The 27,998-nt window shown below is 43.7% G+C and overlaps 1 protein-coding gene across 9 annotated transcripts in view; it reads right to left on the bottom strand.

The window, feature by feature from the left end:
- Positions 1-17,647, bottom strand: part of PELI1 (pellino E3 ubiquitin protein ligase 1) — a 46,813-nt gene extending 29,166 nt beyond the window's left edge. For 2 of the 9 annotated variants that reach the window (XM_049799759.1, XM_049799749.1), the window contains exons 1-3: positions 17,233-17,647; positions 16,523-16,581; positions 3,892-4,053 (exon numbers count right to left, since the gene is read on the bottom strand). In XM_049799759.1, the coding sequence (XP_049655716.1) occupies positions 3,892-3,946 (55 nt within the window). In that variant the 5' untranslated portion in view covers positions 3,947-4,053; positions 16,523-16,581; positions 17,233-17,647. Of the gene's footprint in view, positions 1-3,891; positions 4,054-6,675; positions 6,784-16,522; positions 16,582-17,232 lie in introns of those variants that run through there. The other 7 variants (XM_049799751.1, XM_049799754.1, XM_049799753.1 and 4 more) reach the window with 7 other exon arrangements.
- Between the last annotated feature and the right edge of the window lie 10,351 nt (positions 17,648-27,998).

Below are 27,998 nucleotides of genomic sequence, written 5' to 3'. Positions count from 1 at the left end.
GGCAAGTGGGACAAAGGCTACAAGTTTGTCAGGCTGATCGGCTGAGACAACTAACAGGCAAGTTGCTGCCTTTAGTAGTATGTATTGCCTGGATGCAACTTAGTGGCAGACATTTCACTTACAATTTCAAAAACAAATTCTCAAGCATGCTCAGTCTCACTTCAGCTTCAACACCAGCTATAGAAGTAATGTGCATTCTCTAAACATAAAGAAAAGACTCTCTGGCTTCACAGCCACTGTTGTACTTAAAACTCTTTAGAACTCTGAAGTCATTCTGTACTTTTAGCATTTCACTGATGAAAGTGTGTGAATTTCATGTCCCCAAAATAAACTCTGAACTCTACACATAAATTCAGCACTGTCACAAGCTTGCCCTCCTCTAGCCTCTCTTTTACAATACTTATTCCTTGTCTGTAAACATGACTGCTAGGACAAAAAGATGCGAGGTCAGGGGCACCAAACAACCCTAAAATGCTATCAACACTATAGAATGTTACCAAACCAACATAATGAGGAGTTTATCACCTCCAATAATTTTACTAGTTTCTGAGGTGAAGCATTTTTCTTTTGGTAACCACTTCCAAGCTGACTGAGGCTTTTTTTTTCCTTGTTAGAAGGGAGACACTTCATTTTAATTGCATAAAAATTTTAAAAAACAACAATAAAAACAGGCAAATACAAATCACCTATCTTCTAAAAAAAGTCTTCATTTTAAAACCAAGCTGTGATCTAAGCTTTTTATTTTGAAAGTATAGTTTAATAACACGGTGGAAAAGAACTTGTATCAGTAACATTAGATATACAGCTATATAATTTTCATCACATTTAAAATCTATCAAAGTTATAGTACCTATCTCATATTAGAACTAAGAATTTTTTTCTTATAATTACTGAAGAGAAGGAAACAAACATCATAGCCAAAATTCAGAAGCACAACTTTTGGCACCAAGCTTCAGTCCTGAAACTTGCCCAACAAGAACTGTGAGTTAGAGCTCAGCACCTGTGAAGCAAAGCACCACTTCTGGGAATAACTGTGCATTCCTAGTTCTGCGACAGAGAGCTATTTTTTACTGCTTCTGTCCCGCCCTCACTCAAAATGAAAAGGTTAATACAATCACAATGTGATTTCTGTCCCAACATCCACATATGTTACTCACCAATTTTTTTTATTAACATATTTAAATATCGGTGTTTCTCCCGAAGTTATAGCATGGTGCTTATTCCTTAACTTTTGATATAGAAGCCTACCTAACCCCAAAACAATACTACTATAGTTGTATACACCGAAGCAGCAAGATTTGTCTTTACCTGCAAAAATAAAGGTCCAGAATACAAAAGTTAAGCAAAGATAGCAGAAGACCTAACACAAAAGGATATTAAAATATTACAATCAAAACTCCCAGTGAAGTGGCAGCCAACTGAAATCAAAGATCCTAAGAAAAGCTTTCTTGTTAATTGGAAGCAACATGGAATCTCCTTCCGACCAGAAATGCACGGAGTAATCTAAAGCAGCTCCAGTGTACAGAAGACTGCATCCTTTGACAAAACTTCAGCCTTTCAGATAGCTGCTTGCAAACTCAACATGCTCCAAAGATAGTTTTTACTGTGACACAAATAAAGACTCTCTAATTAAATTAAATAAAAAAATAAAAATACTTGCAGCTGCTAAGTTTAGTCCACATTGTAATACTGCAAAAAGATCCTCTTCCTTAAGTGTCTTTTTAAAGTGTGCCAAAACCATTAGTTAGAAGGATAATCTAAATAAAGCCATTGTTAAAAAATATAACTATATCATACTATGGCTGGAACAGCTAAGGAACTGGTCAGGGAGGAAGGATTATTTCCTGGCACAGCAATGTAGCAACAGACCAGGTTCCCTCTCTCTTTTTATTATTAAGCCTTCAAAATGTTTCACAAAAATAAAGCTGAGGTTTGTAGCTCATCTGTTTAACAGATGATCAATTGTATTGGGCAGCAGGACTAGGCATACTGTGCAAAAAAGAAAAAAAAAGTAAAAGCATACTTAGCAAGGAAAAGAAACTGAAGTCCAAATTCTGGTTTTGTTCATTTACCAGGCCACCTCACCAAACCTGATACCTGAGCACAATTATGCAGGTGCATTGAAGGCATAAGCAAGATTGCGATCTACTGAAGCAAGACTGTACTAGAGCAGATCTGGGTGGACATGTAATTTAATTCACCACTCTGATTTTGGATAAACCCCAGACCTTCAGAATAATTACAGTGTCAGAGACAATGCTTAATGTCAGTTATAGTATTTGAGTCGTGTACTGTTTGTCTGAAGAAAAGAAGCACTCGAAAGCCAGGTACCTTCCAGCTTCTCAAGCCACTAGCTTCAACTGTGTTCCACAACTCTTAAGGAATGACCCTCTTACTAAGTTTGTTGCAAGTATTTTGGCTTATACACAAGTACTTGAACCTGGTAAGTCCTGTCCGACCTACCACATTTCATTAGATAGGAACTTCTTCCTAACAGATGAGACTCCTGAGTTGATAAAACAAAGCTCTAACAGCTTCAGACCACACTGTACTATCTGTTGAGCTTCACCTTGAAACGCACTGGCAGAGTTAAGTAATTTTGAAATAAGAATTCACTCATGATAGAAAATTGAGAGGCACAGTGGAATACACAGCTGATCAGAAACTAAAATAAACATGCAGCATGAATTCAAGTCAGCAAACTCACATGAAATAATGAAGTGGCATTTTCTATACTTAAAATGTTTTGGGCTGTTAACCACCAATACTGACTGCTCATAACTAGTTTTAGCACCCACTGAAGTACTGATACCTTTGATCATGAAAAACATTATTATGATTAGTATCTCATGCCTATTTGCTCCAATCCCCTGAGATGTAAAATAAAACTGTAAACATTTTCAAAGTTATATGCCAAAAGTCTTCTCACTATTAATCACACACATTGTACTTGAGGTTGTACTCTCAATTTCGCTAGCATTAACTTGGTATGAAAACTGGTCCAAGCAAGGAAAAGTTGATATTCTCACAACACTACATTACTACTTTGGTGCAAGCAACAGCGAGAGGAGGCAGCAGCTGTTGTCCTCAAACCAGAGGGCTAAGGAAAAAGAACAAGCCACAGATCTACTCACAGACAAAGCTATGGAAACAAATGCAATAATTTTAAGCCTACCACATAAGAAGGGCATATAGTCAGTCTAATGACAAAACATAAGACACAGCTCCCTGAACCTCTTAGAAAACACTTGCGATTAAATTTGTTTGTCTCAAGTTAGTGAGAAAAATCAGCTCATGGAAAAACTCTGGTCAGTAGGTCTGGAGCAAAAAAGGGCGCAGGGCTGCATAACTCAGATCTGGGGAGCAGGGGGTCTATGTGTGTGCACAGGCCAGGGAGATGAGAGGGAGGAGGCATTGTTCTCAGCAGGCAATAAATATTTTATCAGCTCAGAGCCTCTAGAAACAACCTTCAGTAGAAATTCAACATTAGGGCATGAGAAAGTACAATTTGGTACAGCTTAGGAGGCAGCTCTCTAATATAATCATCTGCAGTTTTATAAAAGCTGCTGGTGGTTGCTGTACAGAGATGCTGTCCAACGAACAACTTAAACCTTTCTCTCTCCACTTTAAAAAAAACACAATGTTTAGAGAACAAATAGTGTTACAGACAGTAACAGCAAGACAATACTAATAGTTTGTATTGTTCTACACTTGTACTTCTAGCAACTAATCTCAACCAAAATCTTAAAAGATATAACTAAAAGGTCTATTTTAAGGGAATTCTAAAAGTAGTTACTGAAATTTTTCTTCAAAATTTTCATCTCAAGTAGTAGTTTAGGTACAAGTAGAAAAGTCTGTTCTCTTAAAGCAACTGTGTAGATGTAAACTCACCGTGTCCAAGAACCACGAGATTGTAACCGCACTTCCACTTGGATTTACGATACATAATGAAAAGTCACACTCGCAGAGGGAAAATGACCTGTTGATGATGGTGGCTGTCAACAATGGGTTCAGATCAGTTAGCTGCTAGTGCAGACAGGACATTTTTCAACACTGCGAGAGAAAGTCAGAGCAAGACCATATGGTTAAGCCCCATCCACATTAGCACCAAATGGCTAGCATCAGCAATTGAGAACTGTCAGCTGGGAGAGGCAGAGGTGGGAAGTCTACCTGTTGCTCACAGCCACTGTAAAGAATGGTTTCATAGAGTTTTATCAATGTTGGCTCAGTGTCCAGTGGAGTAAATGCATTCTAAGAAAAGCACGAATAACATGTCTTTGAACATAGCATATACTCTTGTGTCCAGTCAGCATTGCTAGTGCAGAGCAACTCAGTCAGTTGTTCAAAATTATTCAAGGAATTCAGTTACCAGTCAGTTGGTTTCAGCATGCTCAAGATTTACTGAAATTTAAGAGTATGTTCTGGAATTATACCGGATAAGTCTAAGTTTTACATTTACAGAAGATCTGACAGTTGCTGGTAAGCATTAGGCAAGTACTGTCAGCAGACACCCTGGCTATATGCTATTCAAGACCATGCAAAATAAAGGGATGAAAGAGCTGGCTTTAACTTCAAACTACTTTGAGTAGGGGGAGCTGGACCAGATGATCTCCAGAGTTCCTTTCCAAAATAAATTATTCTATTCATTGATGAACCTAGCCACAAGTGCAGAGGCATGAGCTTCACATGCAAAGACGGAAGCACTACAACACAGAACTATTATTTATCACCTATTCTCATGACCTGCAAGAATGCCTGCACTTAGTTGTTACCACTAAGATACAGCAGGAGTGCATTGTCGTTAAACAACTTTAAGGCAGCATAAAACACCACTGCCTCCAAAAGCAGCATCCCTGCCTGCTGCCCTGCATTTAGCCACTTAAGTTTCTTGCACAACCATAGTGTCCACAGATTCACACCCCAATCTGTTCCTCAGTTGGATTTACTAGGTTCCATGCATGCATCTGAACACAGGACAGGAAGAGACAGCTGGGACCACCTTTCATATAGTGGACTTTGTGTTCATTTCCAGAAAAAGAGCAAATTATGTACTTTTAAATGCATGGACTAATTAATAGTGAGACGACAGGAAATAGAGTTTGTTCCTGAGCAGTACTTAAAAGCTGTATTTAATCTTGAAAAACAAGGGAACATAACTACTCCTATTCTTAACTTTGGAGCTAATTTTGTTTTCTTTATACTCACTCTATTAAACTGATTTTGTTCCTTTAGGTAACAAAAGCTATATTCACCAGCAAAGGACAGCTTAGTACAGAAATAATCTTATTAGCATGCATACTGAGTTAATACTAAGCTTATATAAAGGAAATTTGAAAATTAAGCTTGAAAACAAGCACAGTAACAGCAATAAAGTAAAAATTTTAAATTCTGTCTCAGTTACAAAAGCACATTTACAACAGTCTTTTCTACTGTCTTCATCAGATTTAGTAATTTCCTGTACATTTCTCCATAGGACAATTTTTCTATTACAGTTTTTGCTATGCTTGGGTGTCTAGGACTTGGGACAACTTGAGAGACAAGAGGAAGACAAGCACCATCAGTCTGCTCAGTTCTGCAGCACAATGTAGCACCAATTCTTATGAGGAACACCACCAAGATAAAAATTATCAAAACCCTTTTGGGAGGCAAAAATGAGGCAAGTTTGTCTGCTAACATTAATGCAAGTTACTTCCATAACCAGTTGCTACAATAAAACTCGGGTATACTAACATTAACACATCTTAGGATCTAGTTGCAAAAACTCTTCTACCAACAAGTCTTCCAAACTGGTCATCTGGTTGCATGCTGGGAAAGCATCTTCTGGCACTGCTTGGCAAAGGTAAACTGCAGAAATTTAAAAGGTCAGAGACTCCAGCACGTGTTCTAAGGCGGAATGAGTAGACAGGTGGAAGACAGAAAATACAGCCTCTGAAGACTGTGGGATAGTATCTGAAGATTGTTAAAGCTTAAGTAATGCTTCTGAAGACTAATCCCTATCCTTAAGGTGGAGTAAAGTCTGAACTGTAAACTATGGCTGAGGACTGGACAACAGAAGTTAGACTTAAAACCACACTCAATCCATCAGCATAAGCGTTAGGCCTAACAAGAAACAGAGTGACATGATTAAGCCTACAATGAAGGCTAACTTGGAATTCCCACATACTTCAATTACAATAATGACTATTAATAGGGAGTGTAGAACTCCTTGGGACTTTAAGTCTCTCTGTATCAAGAGATGCCTCTCTTCCCCACTTAGATGCACATCTTTGAAGAGCTGAGCAACTTTACTCTATCAACACTAGCAGAAGGTAAAGTTGCAAAGCAGAAACCAAAACAGACTGTCATTTAATAAAAGGAGGCTCAGCAGAAAGAGTAAGAGGCAGAGGAGGGAAAAACTAGGCTCCACTGAGTGCCATGCTCTTCCACACAAGCACAATGGAAGGGAATCCTGCTCTGCGGGCTATGAGCCACCTGGCCAGAAGCCATGCTTATGCACAGCTACTTGGCCCTGAGGGTTGAAAATAAAAGATGAACAGCCAAAATACAAGGCCAGCAGACATAGCTGTCAGGCAGGGATCAGCAGACCTAACGACTGTAGCATTATGAATGCTCCAACCCATGTTGGTTGGCTGTTTTGCACTATACCCTCAGTTATTTCCATCCTCATCTACCTACCGTAACTCCTACTTGTGCTCTGTTTCTCTCCCCTACCTCTTCCCTATTTTTGCCTCTTCAGAGTCCAAGGTCTTACAGGCAGACTTCTATTCATACAGCATACAAGCACTGCAAAATGAAAGGTCACAATTTTTGGTACGTTTAGCTGATTGTTACAGTACTTTTCCATCTCAGGTTTTTATAAAATTCAATTTTCTTGAAAGACAGTTGATGTACTCTATAATGCTATCCTTAGTCACAGAATACCAGTTGTATTAAAGACAGGAGTTCACAAATAATGCAGTGTGCTGATTTAGCTTCTGTAAATGGAGAATTTGGCTACTGCAGAGACGTCTGATCTACAGCTCTCACTCACATCAACAGTCCCTAGCCACACAAATAAAGACTGTCAAGATCCTTCCCCAAATTCCTGCAGGGAAAAGAAATTAAAACGATAGCAGGTTGGATGGAACAGCTCTAAGAAAAATCAATAATGGTAGCTGTAAAATCTAAAATTAAAGTAAGTCTGTTTTTGATGCTTTCAGTACACACAGTACATTAAATTTGGCATAAGTCCAATGGAACATGAAGTACTTGTGGACAATGTCCGCCAAGAGCTAGAAATATAGCACTTAGACTTTAAAGAACAAACAGAAAGCCTCAGACTATTTCTACTTTATGCATCTGAAAAAAAAATATCAAGGTGATCTTTCCGAGGGAACATTTGTGTTAAATCTAATTGGTGTGCTTTGTGTAATACTGAATTGAGCATATGCCGACTGGCAGACAATCTGTATTTGTCATTTTATAATCCATTCCACTTGTGACAAAGGTTACAAACAGACATTATACCTCCCCATATTCCAAATCACCGTGATTTCCTCCTTAGCATCAGGCTTATGCCTCAGATAAGCTCTGTACCTGGTCCTTCGTCACACTGACGCTTCCAAACATCTGACACGGTGGATGCAGAAGACATGGGAAGCATGAACTTGGGGAACTCACACTGCTCTGTCAGTTTTTTCACCCACCTTCACATTTTTTGGTACTTCATTAGTTTACATGCCTCAGAGCAGAGCTAGATTTGATTAGTAACTGAATACTAATTCACATTTCTGTAGCAGCCTCCAAACATCAGCAAATTAAGCATCAACACACCTGTGAGTTCCTCACCTTTATTAAAATAGGGACCAAAAAAAAATGGGAGACAAGACTAGCACCTATCTGGGGCTTTGGATATATCATCCATCACACAGGTTCCTCTCCCCACCACCTCCCATACACTGAGCTCCTAGTTGGACAGGAGACTAGAGCACAATTCTAGCTTTGTTAGGTTTTCTGCTATTATATGTGGGAGGGTTTACACATCCTTTCCCACATCTCCCAGGGATTCAGGAGGGAACACACCCCTCCTGTCTTGAAGGCCGGTACAAGGCGCTGACACAGAAGGATTGCAGCCCCAGCCCTGCCTTGGGAAACTGGAGAGCAAGAGAAGAGAAAACTGGCGATGCTACGCTTGACATCTGCCTAGAGCAATGCAAGAAACCTCTCATGCTGTCTTACTCTACATGTAAGACAAACACTATCTAGATCTTTAAAACTGCTATTTCTTGATGACTAAGGTTTTGAAATATATAACAAAACAGCCAGATAAATCTGACTGTTAATACTCCTCATTAATAGCTGTAAAATAATAGCAGCATGCCTACAGTACTTGCTATTACGGACTAAGACTGAAAGACACCAGATGCTTGCTACACATGCTTATTGACACAGTAAATAAGCTCTTCACTTCCTCCTGCAACTGGTCCCTCTTGGCTTTAAGGTAAAGGTTAACTCTTCCCTCATCTTGTGGATCAGGCTCCTATCTCTGCTCCTTTTTAGACAGTGCCAACTTAAACAAGCTCCTCCCCAAAGTTACAGCAAGTGAAAGATTGCAGGAAAATGCTTGTAACACTTTCCCTCTAGAGGCAGCAGTTTCCCTTGCTAACTATGCATATCTCAGAACAGTGAAATATGAAGTTATTTCAATGAAGAAAAAAAATTAAATAGTGCCTATATATTGGCATAGAAATTCAAAAGTAGTTGCTGTATCTAAGTCACAAGTGGCTTATAAGCCCCCAGATTTTACTACAGTATCCTGGCCTTTCTCAGCCAACAGTGAGAGGTACAGGGACCTACCCTATGTTCACATCTGCTGCTCAAAAAGCCTCAGACAAAGCTAATACACTGGTCACTGTACTGACTGTAAAGATATGCACACATGCAAGAAAAAAAATAAATAGATAAAAGCTACTCGTGTATTTATCTGTTCGCATGATCAAGTTGACTTCCTCAACTTCAGCAGGTGGCTGACTGCCTCAACAGAATAACGCAACACTGCTTTTAAAAAACAAAAGAACCACCCCCCCACCCCCCCCCCAGCTGCTACCCTCACCATGGTACACTCCAGCCCTCTGCAACAACCTTGAGTAGTTTACAGAAACCTTAACCAACAGGCAACAGTTCATGCTGCACCAAAAGGGAAAGCTCTACTGGAATGATATTTCTCATCCACCACATACAGCACCAAATGAACGCTAAACAATTGATGTGGGCTATCAGCAGCATAGTAATTACCTTATAAAAAAAAAGATCAAAGAACAAAGATCCAGTATGATGGATCCACCTACCACAGGAATCAAGAAGAGATGACTTGGCCATGAAAGTCATCTAAGCACAAGGGGGTGATCAACTGTCTTCAGACTAACATGCATTACAATATAATGTCTTAAACTTGGTCTGCTAATCCCAAGGTATGACATGCAGTTATATATACATATGATTTTTATATATATGGTTTATATGTATGTATATAAAAACATATATAATGGTTTAACTATAAGAGGTTCAGGGACAGCAGATTGGAGCAGGAAGCAGCCCTTATCTGAAGTGTCAGCACAACCATCACAAATTTGCCTCAACATTGTCACACGAGAAAAAGAACAAATGAAACACTCCAACAGCCTACTTTTGGGCCTTCTGGTTCTCTGCACTACCTATCTGAAAAAAAATGTTTAGATCTTATCCCTGTTAAGAAGCAGTTTTTGCGAATTGCCCCCATAAGTTTCAGGGAATTGGAGCTGGATCTCTCCCAGCTCTTTGCTGAAGGTACATTAAACAAATACCCCCTAACACAAATAGCAGGTGTTGAAGTTAGGTGTTACCACGATGACTTGTTTTACAGTTTGACTATTATCTTCTCCCCTCTAACTATTCAACTTCTAATCATCACTACTGATGTTAAAAATATTTTAACATTACAATGCCAATTAAACAGAACCTATATCCAACACAAGAACAAGCTGGAAACATTTCCTGGGTAAAAAGAGAGATGGTCTTTACATGGGGCTTTAATTCATTATTTTAAAGCAGAAAAAGAGGACAAAAGACTAAATCACTTGAACATACCAAATCTTTAACAAGTAAGCATACAGCAAGCAATATTCCTCCTCCTCTTGAGCCCAAGTTTACCAGCCTCATCTATGTTGGCCATTCAAGCCTATGTTGTGTCCTAGTGCTAAGATAGCACCATCCACCATTCAAGCACAGAAGATTATACTAGCACACACTTTAAGGAAAAACATCCCCTAGGAAGCTGTGCATGGACAGCCAATCACTCATGCCACTTGTGGGCATCATACAGCTTTTTGTGGAGTTCTGAAAGTGGCATTCCTAAATTCGAAACTAAATTACCATCAAAGTTTGATCATGAAGATGGAAATAGCAATATTAGCTGAACAGTCCCTAACTCTAGTTTCTCATACATGAGTAGTCAACAGCTCTGGTTTCCTACACATGAAGACACATCCCAGTTTCTATCAGAAGATTCTGACATCCTTAGTAGCATGTTACATTTTCTTTCCTAAATTCAAAACAGAGCGCTTGCCCAGTAGAAAGGAGCCAGATCCAAGAGGAAGCAGATACCCTAACTGCAACATCAGCTAAGGGTTGAGGCCCCTGTACTCCTTTTCACTGTAGAACGGAAGTTCAAAATCATCTTCCATAGCCTTGAAATACAGCAATTCAAATACCTTCGTGCATTTATTTTCTTCAATGTTGAGCATTCCTCAGAGTATTTAAAGTGGCTCGGGGAAAAAACAAACTAAGCCAAAGAAAAAAATATATTAGTGGGAAATGGCGGAACTGACATTTTTAGAATTAGCATTTTATCCCAAGAGGTGCATTAAAGAAGGAAAATAAGCAACAAGTTCTTTAAAAGGAAGCAAATTACTTTGTAGTAAGCCTCCATGTGTGATGCATTTTGGATTTTTTTCTCCTAACCTCATTCCAAATAAATAGTTCAGCTATGGGATATAACAAAAGAACCATTACTTATTTTCCCAGTTGAACCTTGTGTTAAACCATGATTAAGGCAACATTTATTCTTGCAAAAAATATTGTACTAAACTACAACTGCTTCAGATAAGTAGAAAGGATATCAAGGTAGCATCAGACAAAAATCTCAGTATACATATTAACATTTAAGAGAAGGAGCTTTGAGATTTCTTAGCAGGAATTCTTCAGGGACCACTTTTATCATTTAACACAAACAATTTGTCTTAGGACAAAGAAAATACAGATGAAGTACTCAAGTTTGTAAGATTTCAAAATCAAGTCCTTACTATTTAATACTGCTCAACCACTAAAAGCAGAAGGAAGTGAGGGCAGAGAAAGTGGGCACTTTGGGGCACATCTGTAACCATCAGAGAGGCACGATCTTAACACAAGAAAAGGAACTACAAACACATGAAACCCTAAGCTTCATTTTGCTATTAGCTTAATGTTGTCTTACAGCATCCCAATGGACTTGATGGTTAAAAGGGCCCTATGTGCAGGCTACATAGAGGCACATTAGTTCCCATACCTAAAGCCCACAGTTCCGCCTAGGTGCTTCATTTGCTGCCCCGGCTGGTGCTGATCACTTTTCAGGCAAAGATGACCAGCTGGATGGAAACATTTCAAGCTATATCTAACACAGAGATGCCAGTTTGGTTGCCCTGACCCAAAGAACAATTAAGACATTCATGTTGTAGACCCAGGTCAAGGGGTTACCATCCTAAAGGACAAGCTGGCAGAAGGGAGGGAGAAACTAACTCAACAGCTGCTACTTTCCATTTGCTCGCTACTCCGTTCAGATGAACGGACAGACAATTAAGCAGGAGCACTGAAGAGGCAAGCAGGACAGGGTGAGATGCTCAGATCAGATCACTGAGTTTGCTCTCACTATGCCTCCAGAAACTCTTGCAGGCCTTGAGCTCCACCAATGCCAATGGCAAATCTTAACAAAAACAAATCAGTCCCTTCACATCTCATCTCTATCCCACACCTTGCCCATGAAAGAAAATGGGTACCCCAGCTCAGGAAAAAGTATTTTTAAGTGTTTGTAACAAAGCCCAATGGGCTATGTACTTGCAGAAACATTGCATACTTGAAATACAAGCAGCTAAGTACATCGAGGCAGATGAACAAATTGACAATGGAAGCAAAAAAACATTGATGGTGGTCTACTTAAAGAAAATTCTGGCTAGGTAGAAATTCATGTTTTGTTTATTGTTTTTCTGGTTTGGGGGGTTTTATCTGGGTTTTTTTTCCCATCTTCTCTTGAAGTCCTATCTCCAATAAACTATCCCCCAAAGAATCTTACTCAACCAAATTGCTCCAATCCCCTATCTTCCAAGCACCTACAAAATGTTTTTTGATATATCCCACTCGCTCAAAACCTCAATCAATCCACAAAACAGCATTCTCTAGTAGCTATTCATATTATCAACTATCCTAATAATAATTAAAAAAAACATTCTGTAGATCATTTCTGGTTTAAGTCTATTTAACTTCAGCTTTTTCCTGCCTTCCTTGCTGTTCATTTCTGTGCTATGCTGTAGACTTGTCTACAATGCAGAGCCTCAGCCACTATAGCAAATGTTATAGACCCACAAAGTGAAATGCAGCATTTAGTGACAAAAGCTTTTCTGCCAAAACCACCATACTTATCTCCCTGAATACCAAATATGTAAACTAACAGGCTGAGAAAAGCACTATCATCAAAAGCTTGCCTACATCTGGGACTTTGATTAACTGCTGTTAATTAGTCGGTGCAATTGCTTACCCCGACACATACATGCCCACCCCATCTCATATAGCCAGACAAGCACCTCTCCAGCCCAACTATCTCTGTATTATTAATAAAACCCCTCCCAAAAGGAATGCTTTTCTTCCTTCTAAAAACACATTTATGCAATTATCTGCTATAAACAGGGTCAGCACAGAAAAACATCTGGTTGACATAGCTTTATAGCTAACATCAAGGGAGATCAAGAGTGTTTTGAGCCAGCATGGCACGTATCCAAAGTCTTCTACCACATACTCTACTGGTGAACAAGGAGAGTACTGCAATGTGAGTGTGAATTGAACTCATCCTCTTCCCAACAGGAATTATGGGACCCCAATAAGAGGTTTTGACCACTCCTGCTCTGACAACTGCCATATACGTTCAATTAGAAATAGGACACGCCCAATGTTTAAACCACAGCCAGAAATGCACTGCAAGGTTCAGTCCACTCTGCTCTCGAGTGCATGAGATTTGAGCCCAAAATTCAGCATTTATATAAGTACCAACCATAGATGGCAGTCAAGTCACTATGATTGAATTCAGCAGCATGGATTAAGAAACAAGGTCAGAAGATTAACTTTAATTACCTAGTCATGAACTGAACTGTGCTCCTGCATAACAGGGACCAAAGGATACCATCAATGTTTAACCAAATGCTTCCAGCCAGGCGCTGCGTTCAGTCTGAATCAAACAAGCTGCTGACTAGTTCACACTTGAGCCCACGTCCCCAAACACCACCTTACAGCATTTACACCTGGTATGCCAGCCAGGAGACGCTGCTGGAGCAAGACTGGTATTTATGACCACCTACCTTCAGCACAGGGCGTCAACAGAGGAGAACAGACTTTTGCTGTAGAGCCTGTAGTTTTCAGTGAACTATTATATATCCACTCATGACTACACGGTTATTCCAGAAAGGTCATTTTGAGCAGCTAGCAACATTTGGTGCTCCAAATCACATGACACGGGTCAGCAGAAGATGACCATGGCATAGGGCTCACCTAGGTAGCCCATAAGCCACGCTCTCACTCGTGCAAAGCATCAAAGCACCTCTTCCTACTTGAAGCAAGATCTCCTTTTCAAATAAATATAAATATAGGATACTTGGAAAAGAACATATTCATAGCGCAAGGCTGTAATTCTTCTGCAAATGAAGTTATTTTCAATAGTTTTTACTGCTTTTAGGAGAAAGTGGCAACAGAGTAGAGCTTGCTTTTTTTAATTTAAGCATGATTCCTAGCATGCCAAAGAACTTCTGTCTTTTTCAACCTGGAAGGCAGGTTTTTGAATAAATCAATTCAAGCATTTTAAACAAGAAACACTTACAATCGCTTGTGACTATTAATTGCAGCATCTACTTCAAAACATTAAGGTCACAAAGAACACCATGATGCTACCCTATTACCCCAGCCTACACCTAGCCGCCCACTGGAGAGCCTACAGCAGTACAGGGAGGGAAATCCATCCCACAAGCTGCCCACGAACTCCTGGGAGACACAGAGCCACTTCAGCTTTGCCCAGCTGACACGAGTTGCACCTCATGAGATCAGAACTAAACTCCTGTTGGCCTTCTTCCCCATGAATCTTTCCATCCAGGTAGACTAACTGAGCCCAATTACAGATGCAATATTAATTTCAGTAGAATCAGGGGACTATAGTAGGAGTATGAGATTTACTGGTGCATCCTGTTAACCAGTAGATTGAAAGGAAACAGAAACTAGATCAGATGGAAACATGCTTAACTTTTTTCCATTGAAACTCTCTCAGCAGTATTTAGAGGTGCTCAACCTACCTCCTACACCATCTCTTTGCTGTCACTTCCTCTGACAGTTCATCAGCACACTTGTGAATCTGGAGATGAAGGAACAAACATCTGGGAAGCAAAAGAGCTGGACTTTTTTCTCTTGATGTCACCTACAGTCAAAACTTTTACAATCTAACCAGCAAGGCACACAGTGACCAGCTAGCAACAAGTACCTCCAATTACTGGCATCCTGCAGGAATTCCTAATCAACTGTGTAATTTCATTTACAAGTATGCACTTAAAGGTGACTTTAATTTCTCATGAAACACCCTCATTCTTCCCTTTTTAGCTCAGGGCAGGGATTAGCATCTACAAAAATCTTTGGTTTTCTCCTTTCTTCAGAGCTCCTGTCTAAGAAGACATTTTATATCAAAATATACTTTAATTAGTTCCTTCCAAATGAGTAAGAGTTTTAAATACCACTGGCTCCAAGCAGACGATGCTCTATTTTGCATCTACAAACACACAGTCGCTAGCTAGCAATCCTGAAGTAAAATGATCCTCTTTTCCATGCCTAGTTTCTTAATAGAAACCAGTATTGATACCAAAATACAAAAAGATTGTAGCAGACAGACTTTATACTAATATCTAAGTTCTGCTTTAACTGAAATACCAGTAGTTACTCAAAATTTTAATTTCCAAGATGAACACTAGCACGGTGACCTGCTGCATTGAGAAATACGTTTGTGTTTAGTAAGAATGGAAACGTTCATTAGGCACACTTCACAAGACTATACTCAGCATAAAGTAGGTGCTCCTACAAGTTTAATTCATTTAAAATAGGAGACGTTTAAGCTTAAGGTACCTAGCAGTTGCCTACATACAACTAAACACATTCCTAAAGCTTCCTGCCTGGCCATTGATATGACTTCAAAAAGAGTTAGGACACTTTATTTTACATGGCACTAAAAAAGTCTAATTTACCAACCATGGGTGGTCAATTTCCTACAAACCAGGCTTTTTCTTGGGGGGAAGGAGGGCAGAGGAGAGGAGAGGGTGAAGTGCCCCATGCAGACATCTGAATTTTGGCACTACATTACTCACTCTGAAATTGTCGCCCTAAAACATTACAAAGCCACGGCCCGCACAACAACACATGCAAACAAAAATCTGGGTAGCCTGTTTGGCTGAAGCTTTCATCTCCACTAACCTACTGACGCCTTTCGGCATAAAAAGCAACAAAAGATGTATCATCAACAGGTCATCTGGCTGCTTCTTTGTGAAGAAAAAAATAATAATGAAAAGCTGCTGAACAGAAACCGGAAACGGCCTTTTTTCCCCCTGCCCCTCATGCATGTTAAAATGGAAAAAATAAACCCATCATTATTCAGATGCAGAACCACCAGCACTATCTAGCTGAAATGCTTTGTAATTTTACTTGCCAAGTAGTGTGTTTTCAAGGCAGAGGAGTCCCAGCAAAAACAAATGGGTGGCCTTTAAAAGGTACGGCCAGAAAGACGAGCATTACAGCTAGACTTGGTTTTTTTTGCTTGCATGTATTCTAGAAGCTGCATTTTGCAGAGGTGAAATAGCTGCAGTTTTTGAGGGGGTAGTTAAAACAAAAACAAAGGGGGAAAAAAAAGAAACAAGCTTTCATTATAAAAACATAATAATTACTTTAAAACATCCCCTTTAAGAGGCAAAAATTATTCAGCTGAAAACACAACTGCTCCTCCTCTCCCGTGCCTTTAAAAATTTTCTCCATGGCTGTTACAGGCAGAAATGTCCCCCTGTTATTAGCTCTTCCTGAAACCGCATTATTTAACTACATGGGGGTGGGGGGAATGAAAAGAAAAACCCGACGAAAGTTGCGCTGGATGGCAGGCTGCTCACAAAAGAGCCAAGGCTACGGATACGGGAGAGAAACCTTGCCATTTCCCCAAGAAGCTTAAAATTAAAAAGACACAACTTACCTACCGGCTATCTGGATTCTTCCAGAGTAAAACAACATCAAATTTGGGAGAGCTAGGGGCTGAAAAAAAAGAAGCAAGCTTTCCCACCAAGATTTTGCAGCTTAACAACAGCAAAACAAAATTCCCCCTTTGTTTTGTTTTCACCCGCCTGCGTGCGGCTCCCATTCAACGCTCCAGCACAGGGGGCTGCGATAAATGGAGCCTAGACTTCAGGGGGGACTCTTTCCTCCCCGAAAAAAAATAAACATAACACCACCACCGCCAAAAAAACCCACCCCCCGAATTCAACAAAACCTCGGAGTCCAAATACTGAACGATTTTTTAAGTGATGTTTTTTCCCGAGGGCAGGCGGCTCGGCGGCCGCTCCGTGACAAAGAGCTTCCCCCGCACATCCAGCCCGAGAGCGGGGCTCGGCCAACTCCAGTGGGTGGGAGGGAAAAAAGAAACAAACAAAACAAAAAAAAAAGAAGAAGAAAAAAAGAAAACAAACTCTCCAATCCCGCGGAAAAAAAAAATAGAAAATTATTTTTAAAACAGCAACAAAAAGGCAGCCCTGCCGAGGCGCAGCACAAAGCGCGCAGGGCGACGGGGAAGTGGGGTACGGGGGGACAAGCAGCCCCAGGAAGCGGGCAGTCCCTGTGCAGGCCCCCAGCCCTCCTCACGACACGGACGCGCGGCTGGGGCTCTGTCGCGACAGGCGCGATACTCACCCCAGGGAGGAAGGAAGCAGACGGAAGAGGCACCCCACGCCGGCAGTCGCAACTCCCCGAGGCGGCGGGAGGAGGCCGGGAGCGGGTGGAAAGGAAAAGCGCAGCCTCAGCCCTCAGCCTCCGTCCCCGTCTCCTCACAGCCGCACGGAGGACGATAGCCCCGCCTGGGCGAGAGGCGAAGGAGCCTCCGCAGCGCTCCCCCCGGCCCCCGCGGGCTCCGGCGGGCCGGCGCTGCGAGACACAAGCCGGGAAGCAGCGACGGCAGCTGCCGGGAAGCGGCCGGAGAGAACGACCCGACCGACGCCGGCTCTGCCACCCTCACAACGACCGACTCCTCCTCCGCTGCCGCGCCTGCTCTGCTCTGCTCTCCTCCCCTCCCTTCGCCTCCCGCCGCCTCGCCTCACCGTGCCGCCCGCCCTCTGGATCGGCCGCCGCCGAGCGCTCGCGCACCCCACCGGCGGGGGCGGGGCGGGGCGGGGCGCGGCGACTCACGGAGGCCCGCCCCCCCTCCCGCCACCGCCCCGCGGCATGACGGGACTTGTAGTACCGCCCCCTTGCCCCGGCCGCGGGGAGCTGCGCTGTGTGCGCACACCTGTACGGGTCAGCGTCGGGGGGGTGTCTACGGGTATGTATGCACATATATGTGTATACTCACACATATATACATGTGTACGTATATATGTGTATGTACATATAGGTGTGTGCGGATCTGTATGCATAGTTTTGTGTGTACACATCTGTATATGTGTGTACGTGTGTATATGTATAGATGTGTGTGTATACACACACGTATATGCATATATGTATGTATATATGTATGTACATATGTATGTGTCTATGCATGTGCATATATTTGCATGTGTTTATGTATGTATGCACACACAAACATGCATAAACATGCATGTGTGTCTATATAACACCTGTATGTATATATGCACGTATTGCATCTATGGTGGGGGGCCCACCATTCGCAGGAGGGGGTCCCTGCCATCAGTGAGCCCAGCTCCAGCAAGCAAAACCCAAACCGCAGCCCTCCACCCCCCTGAGCGCGGCTCAGCCGTGCTGGGAGCTGGGGACCGCTGGGGCTGCGCATCGGGGCTGCAAGCACACCCCCGGGGCAGGGATGCAGCCAGCGCTCTCCCTTCCTCCAGTAAAAGCTGGTTTTCTAAACATCTGTGCACATTTATGGATCTGGGTCCCGGCCCTCAGGTCCTCGCGGTGCAACGCTGCGGGGGTATGTTGGGGATAGATGGCGGGGCAGCAGTCCCCACCAGCTGGGATCCAGCACCAGCAGCCGCAGCCACGCACATGTTTAAAGCTTGGGAGCCTCGTGTCACTTGCAGAATTTGAATGAGGGATGTTTCAGCTGACGGATCCCTTACAGATACAACAAAACCCTCCCAAATATTTGTTACAGGAATGTTTCTGCACGACCAGCCCTCCCCATCTCTGCAAAGCAGAGGCTCCCCGTTTTTTAATAATGACATGAAGCACAGTGGAATAAGAAAGCCACTCGCTAGGAGTCAGGGGTGATGCTCAAAGGCTCACACAGGCTTGGGGCTGAATATGAACTGGATTGAGGGGCTACTGCTTGGTGTGAAAGTCTGACGCTGCTCAGTCTCACACCCAGCGCTGCTTTGTGGATTTTTAGCCTCATTGCTTTGCCAGAGTGAAATAAATAATCCTGGATATTATAACCCATGGTGTGCTGCCCCAATCCTGTCCAGATAGATCTTGCTATGTGTGTGGGGGTGTTTAAATAAATATATAAAAACATATTTCAAGCAAGGCAGGGAGATTGCTCTATATCATAGGCTGCTCCAGCAGTACTGCCAATGATGACTGTTACAGTGGTTCTCCAAGACCATTTATTTGGACAAAATATATTCTTGAAATAAATACCTTGAAATAATGACAGCTGAAAGACCCTTCTAGCAATGGAAAGAAAGATTACGTTAATGGATTTTGTTGTATGTCTTCCATAGCTTAAGGGAAATCACAGCCTGGATGTGGCCCTCAAACTTATTTTTGTTTTCTTGTACATACTGAGAAAAAAATAAACAGACTTTTAAGGGAAATGGGAGCTTTCACCACTGTATCACTCAGAAAACAACATGGTCCTGCCCCAGCACAACACAAAAAGTCAATGGAGATGCTTTCATTGCCATCACACTGAAAGCTGCTGAAGAATTAGCAAGGGTTAGAAATATTAGTGGTGCCGGGCTGTGTAAGCACAGCTCTACTAGTCGTTAATCTGAGTTTCATCGGCCCTGGGAATTTAAAGAGAGATTAAGAGATATGACTCGCTGCTCCCAGATTATAAGAACAAAAGGGTCAGGGTGATCATCCCTTCTGACCTCCAGCACATAACCTCCGGCATCCCCAAAATAGCTTTTGCCTCAAAGGCGGTATTTCTTTCAAAGAAGTGTCAACACCTGAGATGAAAATAGCCCTGATGGTAAATCCACTCCCACTTTTGGTGACCACTGCAAACAAAGCCCAATGTTAAAACTGAGCTCTCCACAGAGCGTTTATTGGTTTGCCTTTGGATTTGCTGTAACTTTGCTCTCTGCACGTGGCAGCCCAATATCTCTGCTTTATTTCCAACCTAGGTATTTATAGCCCTCTGATCGAGGCATCCTTTAATCTCCTCTTTGCTGAGCTACTGATACCAGCATCCCCTAATCCTTTGCTACAGGGCAAGTCATACCCTCACCCTTGAGTAGGAGCATACCCTGCATCTCCCCGTAGCTGCCGGAGGTGTCATTTCCCATGAGACTCGATGACGAGGGAGTAAGGAACACGCATGTGGGCATGTGGGAGATGGGTGGCGGGTAATGGTGGTGCAGGGGAATGGGTGGAGAAGCTCCTGGCATGACCTCTGGCACTGAAAGCCCGCTGGGTCCTGCCTGGGAAGAAGCCACAACTCTTCTCCCAGGGACCAGGCGCTTCCTTCCCTGGGATGGGGGGCAAAAGTTGGAGAAGTTGAGATGGGGAAGAAGGTGAGGTGGAAAGCCACTGCAATCATGGAGAGGCATCACGCTGGGATGAGCCCGGTGCTGCCTGACCCCTGCGTGCTGCCTTACATGCTTGGAGCTTTGTGTGTAATGAATCACTTGCCACACATGTGATGTAACGTGACAGTGTTAATAGATCTCATTATTATCCAATTTACTAGGGGAAACTGAGGTGTGGAGAGGTGAATATTACACCTGGGGCATACTAGGGCTAGATTGCAGGAGACCTCACGCTGCCATCCCATGCTTACTTTACTAAGCCATATAAGAATTAGGTGCAGCTGGCAGAAGCACCCGTGGAGGATGCTGAAGAAAGCCTGGGGGAAGAGGACGAGCTCAGCATTCATGGTACAGCACCTTGCCCCTAGCATTCATGTCCCAACACAGCAGAGTCCCTCTTGCCATGTTGAATGGGGTCCCGTTCAGCTCCTAAGAGCTGCTCCGGGCTGCTGTCACCTGCTGCACTCTTCTGTGGTAGCTGATGGGTTTATCACCTTGACCCTTGGGAGACTCTTTCCTGATTTCACCCACCTGTGCCACCCTCCTGCAGAAGCCGAAGCACTGATAAAGGATTTCCAGTATCCCAGCATCCCTGCTGCAGCCTTGTCCCTGCTGCCTCAGGGATGAGTCCCGGGCGCCAGCGGTGCCGGAGCCGAGGCTGGCCCTGTCCCGGGAGAGCATCCGCAGCATTCGCGGCAGGACTAGGGCTCACATCCCATTGCCGACCCTCTTTCATTTGACTCTAAATTAGCACCTTTGTGGTTAATAGCTTTTGATGGACTTCTGTTTCATGAATTGGCCAGATCCCTTCTGAAATCCATGCAAGTCTTTATGCTTCGCACAACCCTCTGGCTCAGGCCCACTCGCAGTTCCCTTTCCGATCTCCATCCTGCCTCGGGGTTCATTTCTTTCTCAAACACAGTTCAGAGGAAGCTTAAGAGACAAATCAGCATTACAAAGCATTCCTCTTGTAGGAGGAACAGTTTTCAGAAAGCTTTTCTTTCCCCACTTTAAAAAAAAAAAAAAAAAGAGGAAACAGCTGAGTTCGGTGGCTGCTTTTGGTATTTCCTTATATTTAACACATGCCCCTTGCTATTTAACAAACACATAAAAGTATATGTGTTTCTTTTCCGAGTTAAGTAAAGGTGGCCCGTCCACCTGTGTCCAGTCCAGTAAGTAGTCCAAATTGGTAAAAATTTGTCAATTCCAATTCATATTTTGTCTTTAAAATTTGGCTTGATGTGACACGTCATGAATACGAGTTCCAGCTTACTCTCCCAACCTTTCCAGGGCCAGGGTAACAGAGCAGGAGTACCAGGGGTAGTTTTATTGAAAAATCAATATTCAAACAGCAAGGCAACAAATGACAATAAAACAAGAACAATAGGAGACAGAGCAATAGATACAATAAGAACAATCAACAGTAATACAGCAAAAAACAATACAGCCAGAACAATAACAATAATTACGTCCTTACAAAAGATCTCGAATGACTCACAAATATATGTATGATATCAACAGAAGTAAATAAAGCTTTCCTTGACATACATCGCGCAATTCTTTCTTGTCGGGAGGTTGAGATTCCTAATGCTTTTAACACCTCGTAATTGCCAGAATACCATTTACCTCGTGCGCCCACAGGGAATCCCTTAAATTTGATATTTTTAGCATTCGTCAATTCTTGAATTTGACTCTTAAGATGGCAATATTTCTTTACTTTTTCTGCCGCCGCGTCCGCCAGTGATGACGGTTTGCTCTCATATCGAATTGTTACATCAACCACTATCGCCTGATCCCCTTTTACGAATACAAGATCAGGCTTGTAGATCTCATTTTGTTTATCTTTTAGTATGGGCTCTTGGAATACAATCCAATCCTTCTTTTTTACTTCAGCTATCAATAAATCACACAATTGGTTATGTCTTTTAATTCTGGCGTCTTGCACCGCGGGGCAGTACCCAATGATATGAGCACTCGATTCATTCCCCTTGCTATGGAAAAAGAGCAACCACCACTCGAGGCTTGCAGTCTTCTGCAACATGCCCAGAAGAAGCTGGTGCTAAAAGCTGGACTTCATAACTCAGCTACCTGCCAGCAGCAAGCCCAGGGGCTGGTTTTCCCTGCGATTCCACCATATCCCCATGTCCTGTAAGCTTGTACCACCCCGTGGCGATACAGCAGGGAGCTGAAACATAAAAGACTCTGTCTTTTTTGGGGAGCCAAGTTGGCCTGAGGTGACCCAGCACCACAGGTAATTGGTTGGAGAAGAGAGGGTAGGCAGGTAGAGCATCACTTCTGCTGATCCATCTAATTTCAGACCATTTTTTCCCTTCCGGCACTGAAACTAGAAGCTGCCGCCCGGTGAAGCAGAGCTCTGAAATCATCTTTGATATTTAAACAACTATTTTCTGTTTTCTGACAGCCACATACTGTTCCAGCATTCGTGTTGAACAGGCTTTCTGAGTCATATGCAAAATAAAATGACACATGGTCCCCTCTAATGTTCCCATAAGAGCACGTATGGTCCTGTGATCTCTCTGCAGTGATGAAGAAGCAGTAAAGGCTCTTGGCCAGGTTTCTGTGCTGCTCTAAACTGCATACAGACCCAACAGCAACAGCTCATCCACACCACACTGCTCCTGTCTATATTATTAAATAAAATGACCCGGAGCCAGAGTGGCTTGGCTGGGCTCACGGCCACACTGTTAAACAGCCTGCATCCCAAAAAGCACATGGCTGGTCCAAAACTCCCTTTCTGGCTCCAGTGCATCTCCTGGCCATATCCAGATCATCTTCTTGACCTGGGCTGCCAAGTTCAACCTGCGAGGATACTTCACCAAGTCCTCCCCAAAACCTCGGAGATGCCCCTCGTTCCTGGGGGAGAACCTGTGTCCCCAAGGGGCCTTCTCACAGCTCTCTAAACCAGCTGCCTCCCCAGGCTGCAAAACGGAGGTTAGCATCACCTTTGTCATCCAGCCTGTAAGATTTGGAGGGGTTCAAACCTACACCCAAACAAACTTCATTGGGGATCAAAGCTGCTGTGACCGGGCGTGATGACAGGGCACTGAGTGGCTGCTGGTGCCACGATGTGCTGCCATGTGTGCCTGCATAGGTAATCACTGTGGCTTGGTGCCATGAGCTGTGATAGTCGCGTGAAAATATCTGAGATTACAAGTCAACGCTGAATTCCTTCTTGGAAGGGTTAAGGAAATTAATATTTAGCACTGGCTGACAGGAGGTTGGAATATGTCAAACATAAGACATGATGCTGTAACCCAGAGCACAGCCATTGCCTTGGTCATCAGATTTTGCGTTCCTTGAAAGGGGAGTGCTGATTCCTCCAGCTCTTTACAAACTCAGCCTTTGGTTTGTCAAGGAACTCAACATCAAATCACGGTAGAAAAAACAAACCACCCTGAGCCTGGCAGCCGGTCCATCCTTTTCCATGTCCAGTGGTGGGGATGTGGGCTTGCACCTGTGCTATGCTTAGGCAGAATAAAGGGGTGGCTATGCTATCATTCCCAGTCAATCAGGCCGATCCTGTGCACCAATTAAATTATGTTCGTTCACCGGTTCTTAGAAATGTAATTTGCTTTAAGTTAATAAGCAAACATGTACCCTCTCAAAGTGTATTTGCAGGGATGTAAAATCAAGGGGCACTTCATAATGTCAGAGAGGAGGGAGGGATGGAGCTGTTTCATCAGCACCGTGTTTAGCAAGGATGCTGCTGGTAGTTGCATCGCAGTCAGCCACCCAGATGGACATGTATGAATCCCACTGATGTACATTCATTAATAATGAGGGACAAAACTGCAGTCCTTTTAGAGGACCTCACGTTGAAGACAACTGCAAAAGAGGAGCTTAAGCAGCACATGAAGGCTCCCACTGTTGCTCTGCGGAGGACAGGATTGCACCCCACAGGCTCTGGTGTATTTCATTGCTTTTCCTCGCACGTGGGTCTAGAGGGAAAGTTTGTTCAGCATGTGCAGTGTTTTCCCCACCAACTGTACCCTGCTAGGTGCAGTCAGCCCTCCACCAGCAGCACCCCAGGAGCATCTCATGGCTGGCTCAGCTGGGAGAAAATGCTCAGCTGCTGCTCAGCCTCACAGTGGTCCTCCCACGGACAATGAAAACACACATCTCAGCTTTTCCAGACACCCACTCCCAAAATTAAACTATTTTTTTTCTTCTTTTTCTTTTCTTCTTCTCTAAAGCACAATCTCTGAAGCTGTTGTCTGGAAGGACATCAGCCCCGTGCATTTTCCCAGAGAGGAGGACGTGGTCGCATCTCCTCCTCACCCAACCCATGACACAACCAGCAAAATGGAGGAGGCAGGTGTTACTTTAGCAAGGCATATTTAAATGCTTAATTAGGCAAAATGAAAACACTACACATCACTCATTAGAGCTGGTGTGTCAGTCTGGAGGGTGAAATAATAAGAAAGTCAGTACCTAAACATTAGCTTGTGAGTGCTCCCGGCACCCACAGGATGGGTCCACTTCATAGGTGACCCCCACAGCCCCTTTTACACATGAAGAAACTGAGGCAGAGAAAAATGAAGGGGGTCAGCCTAGAACATCATCAGCATTAGGGCCAACACAGGAGCATAAGCAATGGACACGCTGAGATGGTACCTTGCCCGTATTTTGAAAGGACTGGCAAGCAGTGGGGATACCCACAGCACCCGTCTCCCATCCAGATGATTCAGCCTTCCCTCTCATGCCCTCCTTTGAGAGGAGCAGCCACTGTTCCCTTGCTGATTTACCACTTAGAGACCAGTCCACGCCACATCCAAGTCCACGCTGTCTAACCACGGGTTAGTTGAAGAAACAAAGCAGCTTTTGAGCCCTCAAATCCCATGAAAATACACAAAACCACAGATGTCTATATATTTTTGTTTGCATTCAATACAGGCAGCCAAAGCTCGCTCTTTTTTTGCTTTTTCTTTTTTCTTCTCTCTCCACATGTTATGGAAAAAATTCTGTGCTTTCTGCCTGGGAGCTTATATGCCAGAAGGCCCGTTGTAGCTATGATTTAAGCCACATGAGCTGGCTGCGTGGTAACAGAGTAATAGACTTTCCTCAGCTTTCCCACTCAAAAAATATGATTAACATGGTGTCTTCTGGCTGGTTGAAGGCTGGCAGTCCAGGGAAGAAGTTAAAGGGAAGGAGGCCACCATAGGCTCTGTCAAAACAAGGTTTGTTTAATCATTGCTCAAGGGGAATTTGCAGCCGGGACCTGATTAAAAGCACCGCCCCAGGGCCAGGCCGGCATGGCCACCTTCAACCTTTCCACCCATTTTGAGGGTGGCGAGATGCCTACAGCAAGACCCACAGTGGCCTGGCTGGGACCAGACCCACCAGGTCTCTGCTGGGGATCTCCAGCACTACCCAAACAGAGACTCAGAGACCACCGGTGTTGTGGGTGATGTGTTTGGGGGAGGAACAGAAAGGCTCCTACCAACTGCAGAGGTGTTGGGCAACGAACTTCAGGGGCTTTATGCCAAACATCTCAAATCCCTCGTTCTCTCTGCTTGAATGAAGGGTCCTGGGGGAAACGGCCAGCAGCTGCTCTTGATCTTTCTTCTCTAGACCAGACAGTACCCACTGTGTTTGCCCCTTCCATGGAGTCTGCTTCTGGATCCTATCACTGGTTTGGGGTTTCTTTTTGCTTTTAGGGGCACTGCTGGATTTTGGAGTCAACACTTGGTGTCATAGCCATGTTTCATCCCTGGACTGATGCAGGTGATACCAAATCCCATTGCTTTCACCTGAAAGATCAAAATCTTTTCAGCCATTGCACTTTAATTTGCATTTACCATCACTAAACTTCATTTGACACAATCTTATCCTTTCACCTGCTGCAGCCCCTCAGTTTTACTTGGGCTTGCCCGAAGTAAATCACTGTGATATTGGTGAGGAAAAAGCCTTACTCTGAACATTATCCAGACAATGAGGAACACTGTGTCCCAAGCTGGTGTCTGCAGGCTCAGGGTATGGCAGCTTGCTGCAACCCAGAATGAATCAGAGCTGTGAAAGCACAGGCTCACTCAGGAGCCAGCATCCCATCTTCCTAGCAAATGCTCAGCCCTGCCTGCTCACCAGCCCGGGCTCTGGTGGCTCCATCAGGTCCTGCATGATCCTGAGGAAGATACAGTGTTGTTCCAGTGACCGCTGGTGGTCTTTGCCAGGACCCCATCACCAAATGGCCTCTAATAGCTTGGTGATAAACGGCCCCCAAAACATGTTGGCTGTGTCTGCAACAATAAAATAACCCATTCCAGAACCTCAGCATTGTTTTGGACAGCCTAAGCATTGCCCAGACATGGTTAGGAAATCACGTGAGCTGGGGACCACTCAGGGAGGCAGTTTGCATGGGGCCACCTTGTCTGGGACTTCAGGAGACTTTGACAGCAGTAGTACATTGCCAGCTGGCTTCAGGACCAGGAAACCATGCGGGACATGCTTACTTTATTAATATATCTGTTGTCTTTGAGGCTTGATGATAATCCGAGAGCCACTAGCGTAACCCAAGCTCACTCCACTTCCTCCATGCTGGCAACGCCAGTGCTCCTCGCCAGGAGTGACCAACATGATGCCCACCAAGCCAAGGTTCACAGCCATGGGAAACAGAGCTTTCCCAGCAGGAAAACTAGGAAATGGAGGGGGAAACGTGCTATTTTTCAAAAATTCATACCCTGGTTGTGCAAAAGGGGAAGAAAAATGAAACCATCTGCTTGTGGAAAGCCTCATGAGTCACTCAGATACTAAGGTGTGGTATCACAGCCTGCAGAGCTCAGCGGGTCCACCCTTGCTTTGCTGCCTCTGCAGCAGGAGCCAAGCAGTTTTTCAGGGCTGGGTGTTGACACTGTTTCTGGGTATGGCCGATCACCCAGGGAAGATAGGCTTGCTCAGGGGCCGCCTGGCGTCAGCAGCCTGGCAAATCCCGACGGGAGCGAGCCGTGCTCCGGCACAGCCCAACCATGCCACGACCAGCTGCTGCCTGGGCTCTGGTGCTGGCAGAACCCATCACTTGTGTTGCCTTGGGATGTGGCACACAGATGCATCCAACGGTGTTGTCTTGCACCACCCAATGTACCAAAGAGAATAACAAAAGCTGCAGAAGCAACACAAGCAAAGCATCAGAGAGGTCAAAAGGAGGATTTTTCTGGCTGCATGCTCATAGAAAAGCCAGGCTTTGACCTCTGCAAGGCCAGGAAATGTAGGTGCGGTGTCCACGCTTGGATCCGGCGGCAGGAATTTTCTCTACATAGCAACAGTTGTTATGTAGCAATAATACTTGGCAATTTTCAAGGCACTTGAGAAATATTAATTAATCTGCACATCAGCTTTGTCAGGTAGGCAGCTAAATATTTTCATCCATGCTTTACTGCTTGGGGAAGCAAGAACAAAAAAAATGAAGCAGCTTGTCCATGGTCACAGCAAGAGCAGCTACCAAGCTGTGGGCAGTGCTCAGCAATTGCATCAGGATGACAGGGCTGATGCAAAGGAAAGCCCAAGGAAAACCAGCACACCCATAGGTACATCAGGATGTTCAAAGGAAGCAGCTAGTTTTCAATCCAGTGAAACAAACCTCCCATCAGAGGGACTTCTCCGCTGCTCGTGCTGGCATTTCACAGGTTGGTTTAATTATACTAATCACTTCGATGATGACTCCTGACATTCACCTTCATTAGCCACTGGCGGCTGTACTCAGCTGCCTCGACTTCAGAGCTATCAATGTCTGCT

This window comes from Accipiter gentilis, chromosome 5, assembly GCF_929443795.1.
Source record: "Accipiter gentilis chromosome 5, bAccGen1.1, whole genome shotgun sequence".
In the NCBI taxonomy this organism is placed as follows: domain Eukaryota; kingdom Metazoa; phylum Chordata; class Aves; order Accipitriformes; family Accipitridae; genus Astur; species Astur gentilis.
Note: the sequence above shows the minus strand (reverse complement) of the source record. Positions and strands in the feature narration are given on the sequence as shown.